This window comes from Numida meleagris, chromosome 4, assembly GCF_002078875.1.
Source record: "Numida meleagris isolate 19003 breed g44 Domestic line chromosome 4, NumMel1.0, whole genome shotgun sequence".
Lineage (NCBI taxonomy): Eukaryota > Metazoa > Chordata > Aves > Galliformes > Numididae > Numida > Numida meleagris.
Genome location: NC_034412.1, coordinates 19,535,656 through 19,552,136, shown reverse-complemented (window position 1 = coordinate 19,552,136; position 16,481 = coordinate 19,535,656). Strand labels below are relative to the sequence as shown.

Here is a 16,481-nt window from a genome sequence, read left to right as displayed (position 1 = left end):
GCAAATACATTAGAGTTCCTCCCAACCTTAGAGGAGCTTTGAGAGCAGAAACCAACCTCATGTTCCCTAATCCACCAAAAGCCTGATAACCCTTGAGAATTTTGCATTTCCCGGTGAAGGATCACATGTGTACCCCCAGGAAAAACCCGGCAGGTGGCTCAGCACCACTCAGTCATTTGCTCTCTCCTCCCCCCCTTCTCAGTGGGATGGGGGAAGAGAATCAAAAAATAAACCAAAGCAGAACTCACGGGCTGAGATAAACCTCTTTACTAAGATAGAGAAAAGGAAAAGGATAATAGTTATGACTATATATGAATGTATATAACAAGTGATGCACAAGCAATCGCTCACCACCCCCCAACCAATACCCACCTAGCACCCAAGCAGTGGAAGGGACAGATGAACTCCCACCTTCTTCAAAATTCTCCTTTATGAAGGACAAAGTGCCCACCCAGGAGGGTGGAAAGGGCAGGGACATGGCAGCAGGGACCCACCTGCTCCAATGACCTCTTCGATCTTCACAAAGGAGACGTCTATCTCCTTGGCGAACTCACGCACCGCCTCATTTGGGTCCTCGTAAGTGAAGGGGTCAATGTAAATCTTCATTCCCGGAGATCCTTGTTGTGAGAAACACGGGAGAGGTGTCAAAAGGGAGAGAAAATCAAGAGTCGTTGTGCCACAGCCAAGAAACAAAGACCTTCCTGCTCTCTCATCCCCACGCCCATTAAATCAGCTGCTATTGGCTCTGTCACACCTCCGCATTCCACAATTATCCTCTTCTGACCCCTCCACCAAGGTCAGGGGATGGGACCCCAGAGGGGTGATGAGGTGGGCAGGAGCCACTGATGAGCATGCAGGGGGACGCTTCCAGACCAGAACTACAATTAGCGGGTTTTATGGGAAGGGAAGTGGCAAGTTTATGAGGCTGTATGCATTATTTAAGAAATATTTATTTACCCAAAAAGGCCTCTGATAGTTTTGTGGCTGCCACTAAATTGACAGAGTGCAGCAATTATAATCAAAAACCTGTGTGGAGCCATAAACCGAGGCTTTGCTGGCCTCCTGTCACCCACCCCTGCTGGGCAGCAGCAGCAGGAGCTGGACACAGTGCAGGAGGATGCGGGCTCTGCTCCTTGCCCCATTCGCAAGCCAGGAAGCGCAGGGGATGGGGATGGTAAATCCTGACCCTAAAACCATGTCAGCATGGGGGACACCTGGTCCTCGAGGGCATCCTGGGGGAGTGGGGCATTGCTAAAGCAACAAACACACTGCTTGCAGCATTGCCTGCTCCGCATCAGGAGCATTTGGGGCAAGAGATCTGCGCCTCCAGGGCCAGGGACGAGGATTGCAATGAAGCCATCTGTGCATCTCCCAGTTCATAAATCCCTTTACGGCTCTGTCTCGAACACTTTAACTGCCCCATAAATTTTTTTACAAGAGCAGCTGATGCTCCAGCCAGGATTACAAAGGGATTTACAGGATCGTAACCAAGACTGACTCACTGATCAAAAAATTGAATAAATAAAAGGAGAAAATAACACCAAAGTTTCCTGCCTGCCATCAACGCAGGCTAGCTTTTAAACACCCATTGATGTTCCCTGGGCTCAGCAATTGCCAGATTCAGCTCCCACCCCAAATCTCCTCGAGGTTCTCATGTTCTCATCCCATCCGAATGAGTGGGATTCAGGCACCTCCACCCATTGGCTCTCTCTGCAGACCTCAGCTAGCAGAACGCCCCAAGTTCAAAGCACAGGGCACCTTTGGCACGCACACTACCTCCTGGTGCCCCGCAGAAATGAGACACGGAAACTGCAGCCCACTTGTCACCACCTCAAAATCTCAGGTCAGCAGTCCCAGCATGAATGCCCTTTGGGCGATCCACATGGAGCCAAGAGAGATGCTCTAATTTCCATGCCGTTAACTGAGCTGGCTGTTTGTTCCGGCTGCTGCCCTCAGCTTCCCATTAGTCGCCCACCACAAATTTCCCACCTGTTTTGCTCCAACACATGTAACAACCATACGCCTGGAGGCTTGCTAACCTTGACAGGATTTTTCTGTGCTCCTATTGCCTGGCTTTAAAAATGAAATACCAAGATCTGTTTCAGCATTTTGCTACCTGGTCTTGAGCCCCCTGAACCCTTCCTTTCCCCATCTGATTTTGCCAGGCTGGCTGCTCTGCAGGTTGAGCAGGGAGTTGCCAGCCCCACAGTGCCACAGAATCATAAAGGCTGGAAAAGACCACTCATCTAGCCCCAGCCTCCTATGCTTACTGCTATGCTTTCTCCCAGGCTGGATCCCACTGTACAGGCAGCTGTGCAGGCTTTATTTCAGCAGAGATGGGAGATTTCCTCCCATGCATGCAGCAAAACCCCTCTACAGCCACACAGATTCACAGCTGCCAGCCAGGAAATAGCTAAAAATGCAAGAAAAAACTGAACTCTGTCCCTGCACAGGCACATCACTGCAGTCTGCCCGCAGACCTGGCTAGCATTTCTCCATCACCTTCTGTCAGTTCACTTCTAATCACCTAATCCCACTCATCCCATGCACTGAGTCCTCTGAAAGGAGGCAGAAGCACCTGGGAGGCTTCTCCAGAAGGATGTAAATGGGGTTTGCTGGTGCTCAAAATGTTTGCCAGGGCTAGGTAACGCCTGGAGCTATTGCTCTGCTCCTTTATCATCATTTTGTCTCCTTCTCGTCTTGGTCAGCTTTTGCAACACCCTCTCCCCACCCCCTGTTCCCTATGTCCCCCTTTCTGCTCTTCTCCCTCCCCACCAACACGAAGCCCACCAACCTCTCTCCCTGCCCAATTTCTCCCTGCTCACCTCTCCCGGTGCTGTAGTGCTGCAGCTTATCGCTGTACACCGCCTCTTTGCTGTACGCTCGCTTCCTGGGAGGACAGAGCAGAAAACTCCATGAGCATCGCAGCCCCAAGCCACTCCCCGCCAAGCAGCCTGCACATCAGTGCCTTCACCTGTGCCATGGTGACCAGCCCAAGCACATTCCCCATCATTCCCTTCCCACCCCAAACCCCTCTCACATTCCCACCTGCTGCAGACTATGGAAATGGCCACCAGCGAGACGATGAAGACCACGCCGGCCGCCGCGGACCCTGCAATCAACGGCAACTGCTCCCTTAGCTCAGACTTGTAGTCATCTGCAGAAGGAAAAGGACTTGGTGAGCTCTCCCAGGCAGCTCCCAGGAATGGGGCAGAGTTCCTGAAATGGGCCCACAGTGACTGCTCCACAGGAAGGGCAGTCAGCAAGGAGAGCACATGGTGAGGGACCACCGTGCTGAGCTCACACACACATTGGGCTGAAAATATGGAAGAGAAGGTCCTAGGAATTAACTCATGGAGTCTCACAAGGCTCCTAAATGTTCCAGGAAAGTAGGCAAAGAGACCCGCGGGAGAAGAGGCACAACCGAGAGCACCAGATTTTGCTGCAAACCGCCTTCAGCAGGACGCCATTTTCATTTCATTTTTGTACCTAACTTCAGGCCACATTAAGACTGCTTCTTGTGTACACCGACAAGCTATGATGTTTTTGCTCTTAGGTCCCTGGAGTAATATCTAACCAGCCAACAGCTGTCCTGTTAGTTGTGTCAGAAGCCGCAGGCAAGGGTTAAAAGAACATTCACTTCAAAAGGAAGTATTTAGCACCCTTTTATCTGCATTCTTCTGCTCTGCAGTTAATTACTAACAGCTGAATTTTCCCTTGCATGCTGCTCAAATCCAGAGAAATTCTCCTCTAACAATTATTATTTAATAACCTCCAATATTGATTCTTACTAAATTTCAATTAATTGCTTATCTGAGGCAGGGTTTTTCTTCTTGCTTCTCTAATTCTGGAAGCTGAAGGGTCAGTGCCATCTCCTTCCACTCACTCCCCCTGTGGGCTTTCCCTCTCCCCACAGCCAGAAGCTTGCCCACCGCACACCCTGCTCTCCAGGCACCTGCAGCTAGCTGCCACCCGGCCCCACATCAGGAAAACCAGGAGATTTGGGAGGAGATGCTGGGATGGAGATAGGGGCTGGTTTGTTGGGTGCCTGCAAAGACTCCTTTCCAACACAAAGTGCTCCCCGGGTCTGGCAGCAGCACATCTCATCCACCCGAACACAGCGGGACACACGTCTCATGATCACAATATCATCAACATAGGGGATCTTCAGCTGTGTTAATAGTAAGCCAGGTTCTCTCAGGGCTCTACGGGCACCCACAGCCAACACCACAGTGCTTTTGCAGTCCCGGCTTTGGGCATTCACCATACTGCAGAGGTTGGTGAACCAGAGGCAGAGCTTTAGGAAAGCAGCAGCAGAGGGCTCGGACCCACAGCATTGCCAAACTGGAGCCCAAACCAAGGTGGCAGTGGCAGAGAAGGGGCTTTGCAGGGACTTCAGCATCTGGAGGAGCAGAGGGGCCATTGAAAAAGCCTTGCTGCACTCACTGACTGCTGGACTTGTCCCAGAGCCATGAATGATAAAAAGTCATCCCATGAATCATCAGTGCTTAAAGGGACCTCTTTTTTCTGGGTGGCCATACACTGGGAAGGGCTAGGGCCAGAGGAATGACAGCACGATGCTGGTGAGGGGGCCAGAAGACACCATGAAGGTTGTGCCTCTCCAGTGTACCACCTCGGGGTGAGGCATCCCAAGAAAGGTGGGTCTGAATCTTTTGGGTTTGCCCTGGAAGGCTCAGGTGTGTTTCCCAACATCTCAGGAGAGCTTCAGGCCCTTCTAGTGCCAGCACCTCTCGTGCAGATGGTGACCCAGGGCAGGAGGAGGAACAGCTTTTTTCCACGTGTCTGTTCTGCTCTCTGCATCTTTTATTGGCGTTATTCAGAGAAGAGCAATAAAGCTGATGAAAGGCTGGCAGCACTGATTTACAGGAGGGACGCCTCAAACACCTGGAGAAACGAGGCGGGGGAGGAGACCCGGACGCAGCCCCACCACCACGGGGAGGGATGCAGGAAAGACAAAACCACAGCTAAATAGCCGGGGAGCAAACAGAGCTAAGAGATTTACAGCAGCATGCTCCTCCAGCTGGCAGTTAAGAAGATATCCCTGTAAATAACCTGGCTTTTGCCACGCTGCCCGCTGGGGGAGAAGTTTGCAGAGGCAAGTTCATTTAATCTAATTAGAGCCCAAAGCCACGCCTGGGAACGCCTTCTCCTCCCCCTGTGCACCCCAGCTGCCCACTCACCGTCCGTCAGTGTCTGGAAGCACATCTTCCCACTGTACTTCCCATAGCCAGCCACCGTCCGTGCTCGCACCTGCACCACGTACACCATGCCGGGGCGCAGCCCCTCCAGCCGGGCCGTGTTGGTCTGGCTGCGGGCCATGGAGGAGTTGTACTCGTTGTGGTCCTGCAGATACATGTTTTGGGAAGGTCGCGGCGATGCCATCGCCCACCCTGCACCCACCATCCATCGTGGGGTTCCCCCAAGCTTACCGCCGCCGGTCTCGAGCCCACAGTGCCACTGATGTCGGGCGTGCAGATGCGGCTCAGCTTCTCGTAGTAGCGCAACTCATAGTCCAGGATGATGCCATTGGGCTGCTCCGGCTGCGGCCAGGACAGCGTGATGCTCCTCATGGTGGCACTCACTTGGTGCATGATGGGGACGGTGGAGGGTGCTGCCGAGGAAGCAGGAGGGAGGAATTAATACCAAGGGCAGTCCCAGGGAGAGCGGAACTTCATGTCCACCGAGCAGCCCTATTCTCACACCAGCAGCTGTTCACCCCACGGGATGAGGTCCCAGCGTGGCAGTGGGAAGACAGTGCCGCAGCAGCTGATGCAGAGCCTGAGCAGCAAGTCGGCGGGGGACTTCTACTACTTAAAGCAATTACTCTTTTTAATTAGGGACCTGGAAATCCTCAGTGCTCTTTCTCCCTGCGCTCACTCTGTAATCTGGGCACCTGACGACACCTCCCTCAGCACAGCAAGGGGAGGCTGCCTGGGGACAAGCTCAAGCTCCAAGGAGCAATATTTCCAAAGCCCAAGCAGCACAACCTCAAACCACCCCGGCCTTTTTGCCTTCCAAGTTCCATATGAGATTTGGAACAGTCCTGCCCCTATTCCTACTGAAAGCCTTCAAGAAAGGTACCCAAGTCACTATGCAGCTGTAGTTGTGCGAGGGAGACCCAGTCAGGGCCAATTCCATGTTCCAGCCTCTCTGCCTTCCTTCTCATTGTCATCATCCTCTCCATGCCTGGGACAAAGGTGGGAGGAAAGCACTGGGCAGAGAAATTACCCTGTCCTGCTCGGTACGTAAGACTGAGCTGCAGACCTGCCTTGTGCCACAGGAGATGTCAACAGTCCAGCACTGCCTTTGTGTACCCAGCATGCTTAACCTTCCTTTTTTTTTTTTTTCTTTTTTAATCTTTCCATAACCACTTCAAGACACTCATTTTTTCTGAAATTAAACACTTAGCTTGATTGCCGTGCTGTTAATTGCTGCATTCATAGCCCCTCCCCCTACCCCTTACTCCTGCCTCCTTAGTGGGGATGGTGCAGTGCGGACAGCCCTGATGGGGGAAAAACCCACTGCAGAGCCAGGATGAGCAAAGACAGCACAGGAAGGTACAGGTGGAGCAATGCGAGAGGTGTTTGGGGGAACATGGGTACATGCAGAGATGGAGTAGCAGGGGCAGCAAAAACAACCCCCCCGACCCCCCCAGAACAAATGCTCCTGGTGCCAGCAGTAGGTTTGACTGCTTGTGGCTAAGGAAACAAAAATGACAGCCAGATGCAATCACAACATGAGAGCCTGACAGCATTGGTATTCCCAGAAGCTGGGATACTAAAATATTTACACCAGGTTTCTGTCTTGCACTCTCCTGAGGGAGCAGGTTAACAAAGGTTGCCTGTTATGCGCTCAGCACAGCACAGAAATTACCATCCTCTGTCTCTTCCCGACGCAAACAGATTCCCATCCCCTCTGCCTGCTACGCTCCTTGCACAGCTGGGTCCTCTGCCATGGGGAGAGGTGAGGCCACTTCAACACCTATAAATCCAGCAGGGATAAGAACCCCCAGGGGTATCAGTCCCAGGGTCCCACCCGCCACTCTGGGACTCACCAGCTTGGTTCGTGGTGATGTTCACAGAGACATGCTGAGGCGGGAAGGGGCTCTTGTTAGAAACCCCATTGACCGCCTGGATCTCAAAGGTGTAGGGCGTGTGCGCCCAGAGGCTGCTGATGAAGACACGGGTCTCTGTCAGCCCCAGCTGGCGAGGCACGAACTCCACATTGTCGTCACAGCGGGAGCAGGCACGCCGGTCTGCCCGGCACTTCTTGCAGACAATGTTGTAAGTGACATCGTCCCGGCCTCCCGTCTCCCGTGGTGGGTTCCACTCCAGGATGATGGAGGTCTCGTTGACAATGGAGATGACATTGCGCGGACCGGAGGGGACGCCTGCAGGGAAGGAGAGGGGCTGAATCAGGTCCTCATGCCAAATGCTGCATGCTGTAGGGCAGGACAGGAGCCCACAGTGCTCCAGCCCTGAAGAAGACACCCCACGCTCCATCTGCCACCTACCCATCACCTCCTGACTCAGAATGATTGTTGCCTTCACCTCTTTGGACATGGTGCAGACTTTTCCATCCTCATCTCCACGTATCCACATCTCCAACCCCAGCCCCATCCTCATCTCCAACTCCATTCCCAACCCCATCTCTGTCTCCACCTTTCTCCAACCAACTACACCTCCAGCAGAAGAAGGAGCCCGGGGCTCAGACTGGGACTCCCCAGACTCTTTATTCTCCACATGCTTGTTTCTTGCCTAAAAGAACCCACTCAGCACAATGTGAATTCGGATCCATTTTAACCATCAGATGATGCTAAGATGGCTCAAGGGTTTACAGGCTGCCCCTTGAAGCCCACCTCAAGCAGATTATCACAAGAAACATTGCCTAGCAAGAACAGCACAAAACCAGAGCAATGATGGACAAAAGTAAGTCCAAAATGGAAAGCAGTCATTGGTGGTCCAGTATTTCAAGTTGGGAGTGCAGGTATTTAGCCACAGCATTGGGTGAGATGTCAGACAAGAGTTCATCGATCAAAGCCACAAGCCAGGAGCTGTCACAGATGCTCCAGAGCATGGGTGTCCAACCTTTTGGCTTGCCTGGGTCGCATTTAGTGAATAGAAATTGTCTTGAGCTGCCTATTCGTAGGTCACTCCAAAAGTAATGCCTCCTATTTATTTCTATGGAAGTGACAACAGCTACAAAAAGCACAATGATGCTATTTGACAGAGCAAAATTCTCAGCTACAGAACACTATTTTTCAAAATAGTCACCACGATTAGTTATGCATTTTTGCCAGTGATGAACAAGCGCCTGCATGCTGTGCTCATAACAATCTGGCCCACTGTCACCACTGCTGAAACACACCACCCACTACCTCACTGTGCTCACATCCACTGGTTTCAATATGAATTAAGAAAGTGTCGGTGAATGACAATGGGTGCAATTTTTTCTGCACGAAGGAATTCCATGACACACCTTTCCTTCATAGGCACCTCTGTGTTAGACGCTATTTTGTTGAGACTGCCCCTTTGCTGCCATCTATCACACAGCAACAAGATGTAACAGGATATTGGTGGGAAGGTTCAACCTCTCCCGCCATCCCACCAACATCCACTGCTGATGTTATGGACCAACATAATAAAACAGGAGGCATTACTTTCGGAGCAGCCCTCGCAAAATATACAATATTTTCAATATCTAAGTAACAAAACAATTTAATTTTAAATATTTTAAAAATGGCTGTTTGGGCAATGGAACACAGAGCTGGCAAGCTGCATTTCCTTGGTCAGCCCACGGCAGCACCAGCTTACATGACTTGAGAAGATACACTGGGAAACAACAGTCCCCAGAAATCTCCAGTATTCCCCACATCATTCCCAGTTCCAGGTTAAAGAATAGCACAGCGACAGAGGAAAAGATCTCTCTTCTGTTTCCCATTTGTTTGATTTATTCCCTCTGACTCCTTTTTTATATCTTTATCTTACACTCTTTTACCATTTGTAGTAAACTCATTATCTGTCCTTATCTTAATTGGGTCATTTTTGTTTTTCTTCTTCCCAAAAAGAGGACGGGAGGATGAAAGGGGCCAGGGAGGCCTCCTCCCCCTTCTTCCCACACTGTCAGGCATGAAAACATGACACTAGTGGGCTACGTGACCTTGCCTTTGTGAAACTAACACACCAGCCTGGTTCAACAGCAGTGGCTGCAGATCTCAGTGAGCTCTCAAGGTATTCATCAGAGATTTTGGATGAAATTTTACTTTTCACGTACTTCATCCTTGACAATAATTGCTCACAAATGTGCGTACTGTCAAAAAGCAATGACATGAATAAGGTGTGATTATGAAGCAAAGGATATTCTTCTCTGCTAAGATATGGATTATGAAGTCCAGTAAAGAGACACAGACTCCTGAGTTGAATATCTGATTGCAACTCTATACATTCCATCTGAAAGCATGCAGGGAATTAAATACAGCACCAATTCCATATGCTGGTAAAATGGGGCTGGGATAAACAGGGAACAATGCAGGAGCTACCGGCCACGCCATGGAGAGAGATCAAATGCGCAGCTTGTCACCAGGATGAGTCCTCCTCTGAAAACCCAAGTGCTGTCTGTAATTAATTCCTCATGCCAGTAAGGCTTGCATGTGAGCACTGCCCTTCCAAGGAAGAATAAAGGACTTCTCTACATCAGGAAGAATTCAGAACTGAGCAATAAAAATGATGAAGGAGCTGAACTCGGAGGAGAGACTGAGGTAGGACCGATATCCCAGGGAGCCTCCTGCATCAGGGAACATGGGGATGCGGAGACATCAGTCCCTGGGATGGAGGCGACGGGCTGCGAGCACTCAGGACAATGGAGATTTGCCCTGCTCCAGCCACCAGCCCCAGGCAGCCCAGGGGACCCCAGAGCCCTACGGGGATGTCCTTGCCCCCTGTTCCCTCACTAGCACCCAGGCAGGCACTTCAGGAGCCTCAATCTGTTGCCACGGATACAGCAGATGAAAGTGTTTTGTTAAAACAGCAAGAAAAAACATGGCCTTATAAGTAAAACTGAATCCAACTGAAGATTCCTATCCATTTAGTTCCTCTCCCCTCCAGCAGAGTAAGTGTGCTTGTCGTGGAGGATCAGCAAGTACAACAGCCTCACCCACAGGGCTGTGCTGGAGTCAAGGTACTGCTGCACAGCATCACTTGGGACAGGGCCACCATCACCACCACCTACAACGGGCCTGTGCTCCCCTCCTCACCACAAGGATGGCTGCAGGAAATGCAGTGGGAGATGCATTTGAAACCAGCTCTGATAATAGGATTAGAGGGGAAAACAGCAGGAAAAAGAGAAGTGGTATCTGCATGTCCTGAAGCGCAGCTTTCCCCGATTATCAGAAGGGGCAGGCAATGCCCCCATACTCTGACCCTTAACAGATGATAAATGAAAAAGGGAGAAAAGAAAAAGGGAGAAAAAGCCTTTTTACCCCAGCCAAGCACGCTCATCTGAAGTTTTGAGCTCTAAAGGAGATTGGAAAAAGAAAAGAAACAGTAGAAGAGTTTCTGGCCGGAGCTGCCCAGATCGAGGTCATGGCACTGCTTTATCAAGAGGGCTTCCCTTTAATGCTCAGCTAATAGACTAAATGAAGATGGATAAGTATTTGCTCCTGTGACACAGAATAACTTCAACAGAGAACAGCTGGCACCTCGAATTAGCCTGTTTGAAAATTAAGCTTCAACAAGAAGAAAAATAAAGGAGCAAATGGATTTTTTTTTTTAATATACTGTAATCCTTTTGCATTGCAACCCTGTAAATCAGTGATGTAATGAGATATAATGTGGATACACGTTCAGATGCAATTCTTCTGCCTGCCAACTGCTGCTCTGCCAGCCCGAGCCACAGCACACAAACATGGCTCCAGCTTCGCACAGAGGCACCAACACACGCTGAGTCTGGAGCACAGCACTGTGCCAAGCACTTCTGAGTGCACCTGGAGGATGACATGGTACAGCCAGCGTGGGAAGCATCCCAACACCTTCAAAAATGGAGTTTCTATTTGGTAAACTGAGCAAAGCCCATCTCCAGCAGATCTTCTATCGGATATGGCACAGGAAGTCCCAATCATACACCTTGAAGACTAAAACAAGTGGGACACAGGTGAGAACTCCTCAGCCACTGAACCACCTCCACAGGCACCCAGCCAGCCAGGCAGCCACAGTGCCAGGGGACAGCACTGTCACCCACTGAGCTTCACGCTTTGGGTCTCCTGTAGCATGAGGGATGCATGCCCTCAGCAGAGGAGGAGATGGCTGGCACCCCCAGCAGCTCATGGTTCTGCAAACCAGGCAGAAGGAAAGCACCTCTGCTGAGCCTGCTCCGTAAGGGCCTTGTGTTAGAGTTCCTGACTCCATGCACTGAGTATTCCATGGTGATTTTTTGGGGCAGCTTGGAGGCACTGAGGCCAGCATGCACGCTCCCACCAGTCTGAGAAGAGCAGCAGTCCTTTCTTCCTTCCTGGGCTCCCTCCTCACCTAAACTCAGACTTGAGGCCCATACTGCCACCCCATACAGCACCAACACTACTCAGAACCCCTCTCCCCATCCCAAACTGCACAGCAGAAGCAGGTCTGAGCTACCCCAGTACTCACTGGTGCAGGCGGCTGCCGGTGGGTCCAGGTCAGCCCGAAAGTAGCCATTGCGGCAGGCGCAGAGCGGTGAGGCCTCAGCACTGGAGCGGCTGTTAGGGGGACATGGGGTGCACAGACCCGCACCCTGACTGGCCTTGAATGTCCCGGCTGGGCAGGCTGCAGAGAGAAGAGAAAGAAGTTGGCAGTGCTGGATGTTTTGGGTACCTCTGGTCTTCATCAGCGTTTAATCACTGATGGGAGGAGGCTTCATTCATCAGCCATCTCATCACTTTGAAGACAGAGTGACAAAATGAGGTCCCTGTCCCACCCCACCAGGGTGGCTTTCACGGAGTTGATGAACGGGTGCACCTCTACCCTTGACAACCCAAAAGTACATCCATGAATCACAGAATCGATAAGGTTGGAAAAGACCCCTAAGATCTACCAGTCCAACCCCCCCCCCTTCCCATCATGTCACTGACCATGTCCCTCAGTGCCATGTCTCCACGGCTCTAGAACACCTCCAGGGACAGTGACTCCCCCACCTCCCTGGGCAGCTGTGCCCATGCCTCACTGCTCTAAGATGAGATTTTTCCTAATATCCAACCTGATCTTTCCCGGCACAATACGAAAACCCAACAAAATCCAGTGCTGTGGCAGGGAGCACCCATATTTTGGTTCCCAGAGGTAGCAACTCAGCATCCAACCCAGGCAGCCCCCACCCAGCCCACGCTTTGGTGGCACCAGGCTGCTGTCACTCACAAGGCACAACAGAGCCACACTAAGTGTCTCATAAACACGGCGATGATTGAGATAATGGAAAGTGCCTCTTAGCCCCTGCCTACTGCATCAGGATATGAGGCATCTCCTAGCAGCCACAAAGAGGAAATTAATAGGAGCAAGCAGGAGTAACCACTTTGATGCAATTTCCTTGGGAGATAGTGGACCATCTAATCTTTATTGGAGCCCTTTAACCTGTCATTCAAAACTCATGAAGGCCTCTTGCTCACACGGTCTCACCAGATATTAAAAGATGATAAAAAAAGAACAAATGAAAACAATATTTTACAATTTGATTATTCCGGGGACCTTCCCCCCTCCTTCTGCCCAAGGCACACCAGTGGTGCTTGATGAGGGCACATAGCTATCCCATAACGCCCTTTCTCCTCCCCATCAAAGGAGGCTACCCTGTCCCCAGCATCCCATGCATGGCCTCCTACGGAAGCACACAGAGACCACAACCCCTTGCTCACAGCCAGACACATGGGGCCACCAAGGGAAACACTGCATGAAGGTGACTTTCAGGACGCCGAAGGTGACCCCCAGAATGCCAACACAGAAGCCACCACAGCCAAGGGCTGGCACGTCACTCTCCCCATGCTGTCCCTGTACACAGCGGTCACATCCTTCCCCTTGGGACAGCAGAAGTGTTCCGGGAAAGATCAGAGACCATCCCCCTGAACTCAGAGTGAGGGAGGTGGATGGGAGGAAGGCTTTCATACAAGCACACCCCTGTTGTAAGCATGCTGGTGGGTCGGTGTAAGGGTTTTGTTCTTAATTATAAGGAAGCCAAGCATCACTTGTCACAACACGGGAGCAAAGTCCGCTCTGCAAGCAGGCATCCTCAGGTTTCTTTTATCACTGCACTTCTCTGCAAATTCCTGTAATTTGCAAGCTCGTGCCCCTTAATTATCACCATTACCAATTAGCACTGCTCTCCTGTAATTACAGCAGGCTTGCCTAAACCCCCCTGGCTGAGCCTGCTGCCTGCCCTGGCCTCCCAAGGCTGAGCTTGCCCCTTCTGGGGCTGGCCCAGCTTCTTGTGCAGATACCCAATCCACGTTTTGGCCTTTCCAGGGCTCTGGAGCCCTTTCTGGAGCATGGCTTCCCTTCTTTGCAATGCGTGCTTATTGCACGCAGAGGCTGCAGGAAGAGTAGTTGGGGTGATTTTTCCCCCTTCCTGAAAACCCTGAAAGAAGGGAGGATGAAAGATGCTATAAAAGCATTCTTGTTGCCATCCTGGTCCTCAGCCATGGGAGGAACCCATGGAAGCACAAAGCCCTCTCCATTTGCTTTAAACCATCCCAATTCACATTGTTTCCCAAGCACATGCTGCAGGCTGGGAGCTGAATGCTCGCCGCACATTAATTACAAGCAGCACTGGTCTTGTCATATCGATGCAGCGAGTTACCAACGCCAGCCCCAAAGGGAAGACCCTCAAAGGGAAAAAGGTGTTGCAGAAACAAAAAGCAGACCGGGATGCAGAAACTTGTTCCCAACCCAAAAGAAATGCCAACATTTAGCACTGCAACAGGCTCTGATGAACTTCTCACCTTTTTTTCCCCTTAATTCCCCACTCTGGCTAAGCCAGCACCCCTAGCAAACCCTACAGGAGAAGGAGCAGGAGCCAGGAGCACCTCGTGGTGGTGGCTTCACCCCAGTGCCACTGGAGCCCCAAGCAGCTCCATGCAGGTAGGAAGTGTTTCCCTCCTGCCGGGAGCTCATTAAGTGCCTACTGCCTCCTCCATCCAGCTCACACTACACAGTAGCCCCTCATTCTAGACAACATCAAGTGCTTATTAATTACACCTGGAGTGGTTCCTCGTTAGCGCTGATGCTGTGATGGATGAGGCACACTGGGATGGGGACGGAGGAAGGCTCAAGCCATGTGGCCACACTTACATTGCCAGGACACACAGACCTGCCACTGCTCAGTTGGGACGGATCCAGCTCCTTCCATCCACCCCATGGGTACAGAGGTCCCGATCCTGCTGCAGGCAGCTCCCTAACAGCAAGGCTGCCAAAGCAACCCTGAATAGTGCTTTCCTATGGCACTTTGGCTCCACTGCCAGATAGAAATGGGAAATGAAGGAATAGGGAAAAAGCAAAAGCACCAAACAGGCTGGAAAACTGCTCGTGAGCACCACTGAGCTGCTGAGAGCATGCTGTTATCCTCCCCCCCAGTGCCAGGGGGACTGGCAGCATCTCCCCATTGCCCATCCTCCAAGAAAACTGTTTTATAAAAGGTTAAAAAGTCACAGCAAGGTTTCCAAGCTCCCAGGAATGAGTCACCAGTTTGGCCAGGTGCTGGCTGCTGGCAAACATCAGCAGGGAACAATGCAAGGCCGGACACGGGCTGGACCCCGCTCTTCCTCACTGCCCGGCCATTGTCCCGAGAACAATCCCAGCTCCCGCAGGGCCACGTTGCAGCTCGCCCCAGCGCCTACGTGTGAGCACGATGCAACAAAGCCAGCTTGGGAGGCAGGGCTATTCCCCGTTTGTAAATAGGCTCTTGAAAAGATCCTTGGGGGGAAAAAAAAATAAGAAAAAAAAAATCAATGTGAGCTTTTTCTGCCTCTTTTAAGTTGAAAATCAATATAACACTCAAAAGTCCTCATTGTGAAAATGGGGGGAAATGTATAAGTGGTAGTGTTGGAGGAGAGGAAAAGCCCACGTGCACGGGGCTGCCCTGAGCCCCAACGGCTCGGCCCTGCCAGCTCTAAGGGGCATCCACACTGGGCAGGGAACACCTGGAGAACCTTTGGGCTAATAACATCTAATTAACATCTCCATCATGCTCATTATGGGTGGAAAAAAAAAATTAACACAGTTTTCCTGGATGTTTCCTTATGAAATTAGCACAGCTGCAAATGGATGTCTTCATTAAGGCATAACTTGGGAAAAATTACCTTTTTTAATTATTATTATTTTTTCCACCCTCTTCCCCAACGCCTGCGGCAAATCCCTTCCCAGCTGGCAGCACCTGTGCCTGTCCCACCCAGCAGAGGGCACGGATCTGAAGGGAGCAAAGGGCTTTTGGACAGTCCTCTGCCCCATGGCCACCTGCCCATGGCACAAACCCACATCCCCTCTGCCACCTCCACAACCCTATCTGCCAGGGCACCGACACAGCCAGGGGGTGGGAGCAGTGGAGACAAAGAGAGGGGGATAAAATTAAAGAAAAAAGCCTGAGAAGCAACAGATCCGCACTCTCAGCTCTTCTCTCTGCTTTTAGAAATGCAAAATTTGGCACAAAGCTGCTTCCGTTTCAGCCCATTTCCTTTACTCCCCCCTCCCAAACGAAGCCAGCACTGCCCTGTTCCCAAACAACAATGCTTCCCAGCCGCTTGCCGTCGTTAGGTTTCAGGGTGAAACACTAGCAGAGAAAGGGTTTGCTCATTCTCTTCTGGGAAGAAGCACGAACCGCACCTCATATGCTCACACCCAAGCTCTCAAGCACTCACTCCGAACTGCATCCCCTCCCACCTCCTCGTGGTGCAATGATGCATTGTGTCCCAAGCCATGCAGCACGGCTGAGTGAGATGGATGGTTCAATATCCACCAGATGGGGCCAGGGCTAGCGTGCCCGATGCATTATTCATTTGGGGTGCAGCAGCAGCAGCCGCTGTTCCACATCGACCAAAGGCTTGGAGAAGCCAGGAGCAAGGTGCCCAGGGAAAGCCACTGCCTGGGCTCTGGGGACAGAACCGCACCATCCAGCTAGGAAACCCACCTCACTGGGTCAGCCAGGCCCCCAGTCACTCTGACCCCAAAACACAACACTCTGAGGAAGATCACACTGGCTGCACTTGGGGTTGGGAGTAAGCTGCCAGCATTAATGAATTCCTGGTGGCACCAAGCTGCTCCAATTCAAAGCCCCACACAGCACCGCCTCCACTCCCAGGGCAGGAGGGATGAGACTGGGGCAAGAGAGCTCAACAATTCAACCCTTTTTTTTTTTTTAATCCCCTCCTCTCCTCTCCGAGGAATTAAGCCCATTTTCTCAGCCTTAAAATACCATAGATTTTTCTGCAACAATTCCCCTGGGCTCATTAAGCAGCT

At 51.4% G+C, this 16,481-nt stretch overlaps 1 protein-coding gene across 2 annotated transcripts in view; it reads right to left on the bottom strand.

Annotated features, from left to right (window-relative positions):
• EPHB1 (EPH receptor B1) overlaps positions 1–16,481 on the bottom strand; it is a 43,457-nt gene that overhangs the window by 4,911 nt on the left and 22,065 nt on the right. The window contains exons 4-10 of one of the 2 annotated variants that reach the window (XM_021394351.1): positions 11,661–11,816; positions 7,076–7,411; positions 5,451–5,632; positions 5,202–5,364; positions 3,049–3,157; positions 2,826–2,890; positions 495–617 (exon numbers count right to left, since the gene is read on the bottom strand). In XM_021394351.1, the coding sequence (XP_021250026.1) occupies positions 495–617; positions 2,826–2,890; positions 3,049–3,157; positions 5,202–5,364; positions 5,451–5,632; positions 7,076–7,411; positions 11,661–11,816 (1,134 nt within the window). Of the gene's footprint in view, positions 1–494; positions 618–2,825; positions 2,891–3,048; positions 3,158–5,201; positions 5,365–5,450; positions 5,633–6,894; positions 7,003–7,075; positions 7,412–11,660; positions 11,817–16,481 lie in introns of those variants that run through there. The other variant, XM_021394352.1, reaches the window with a different exon arrangement.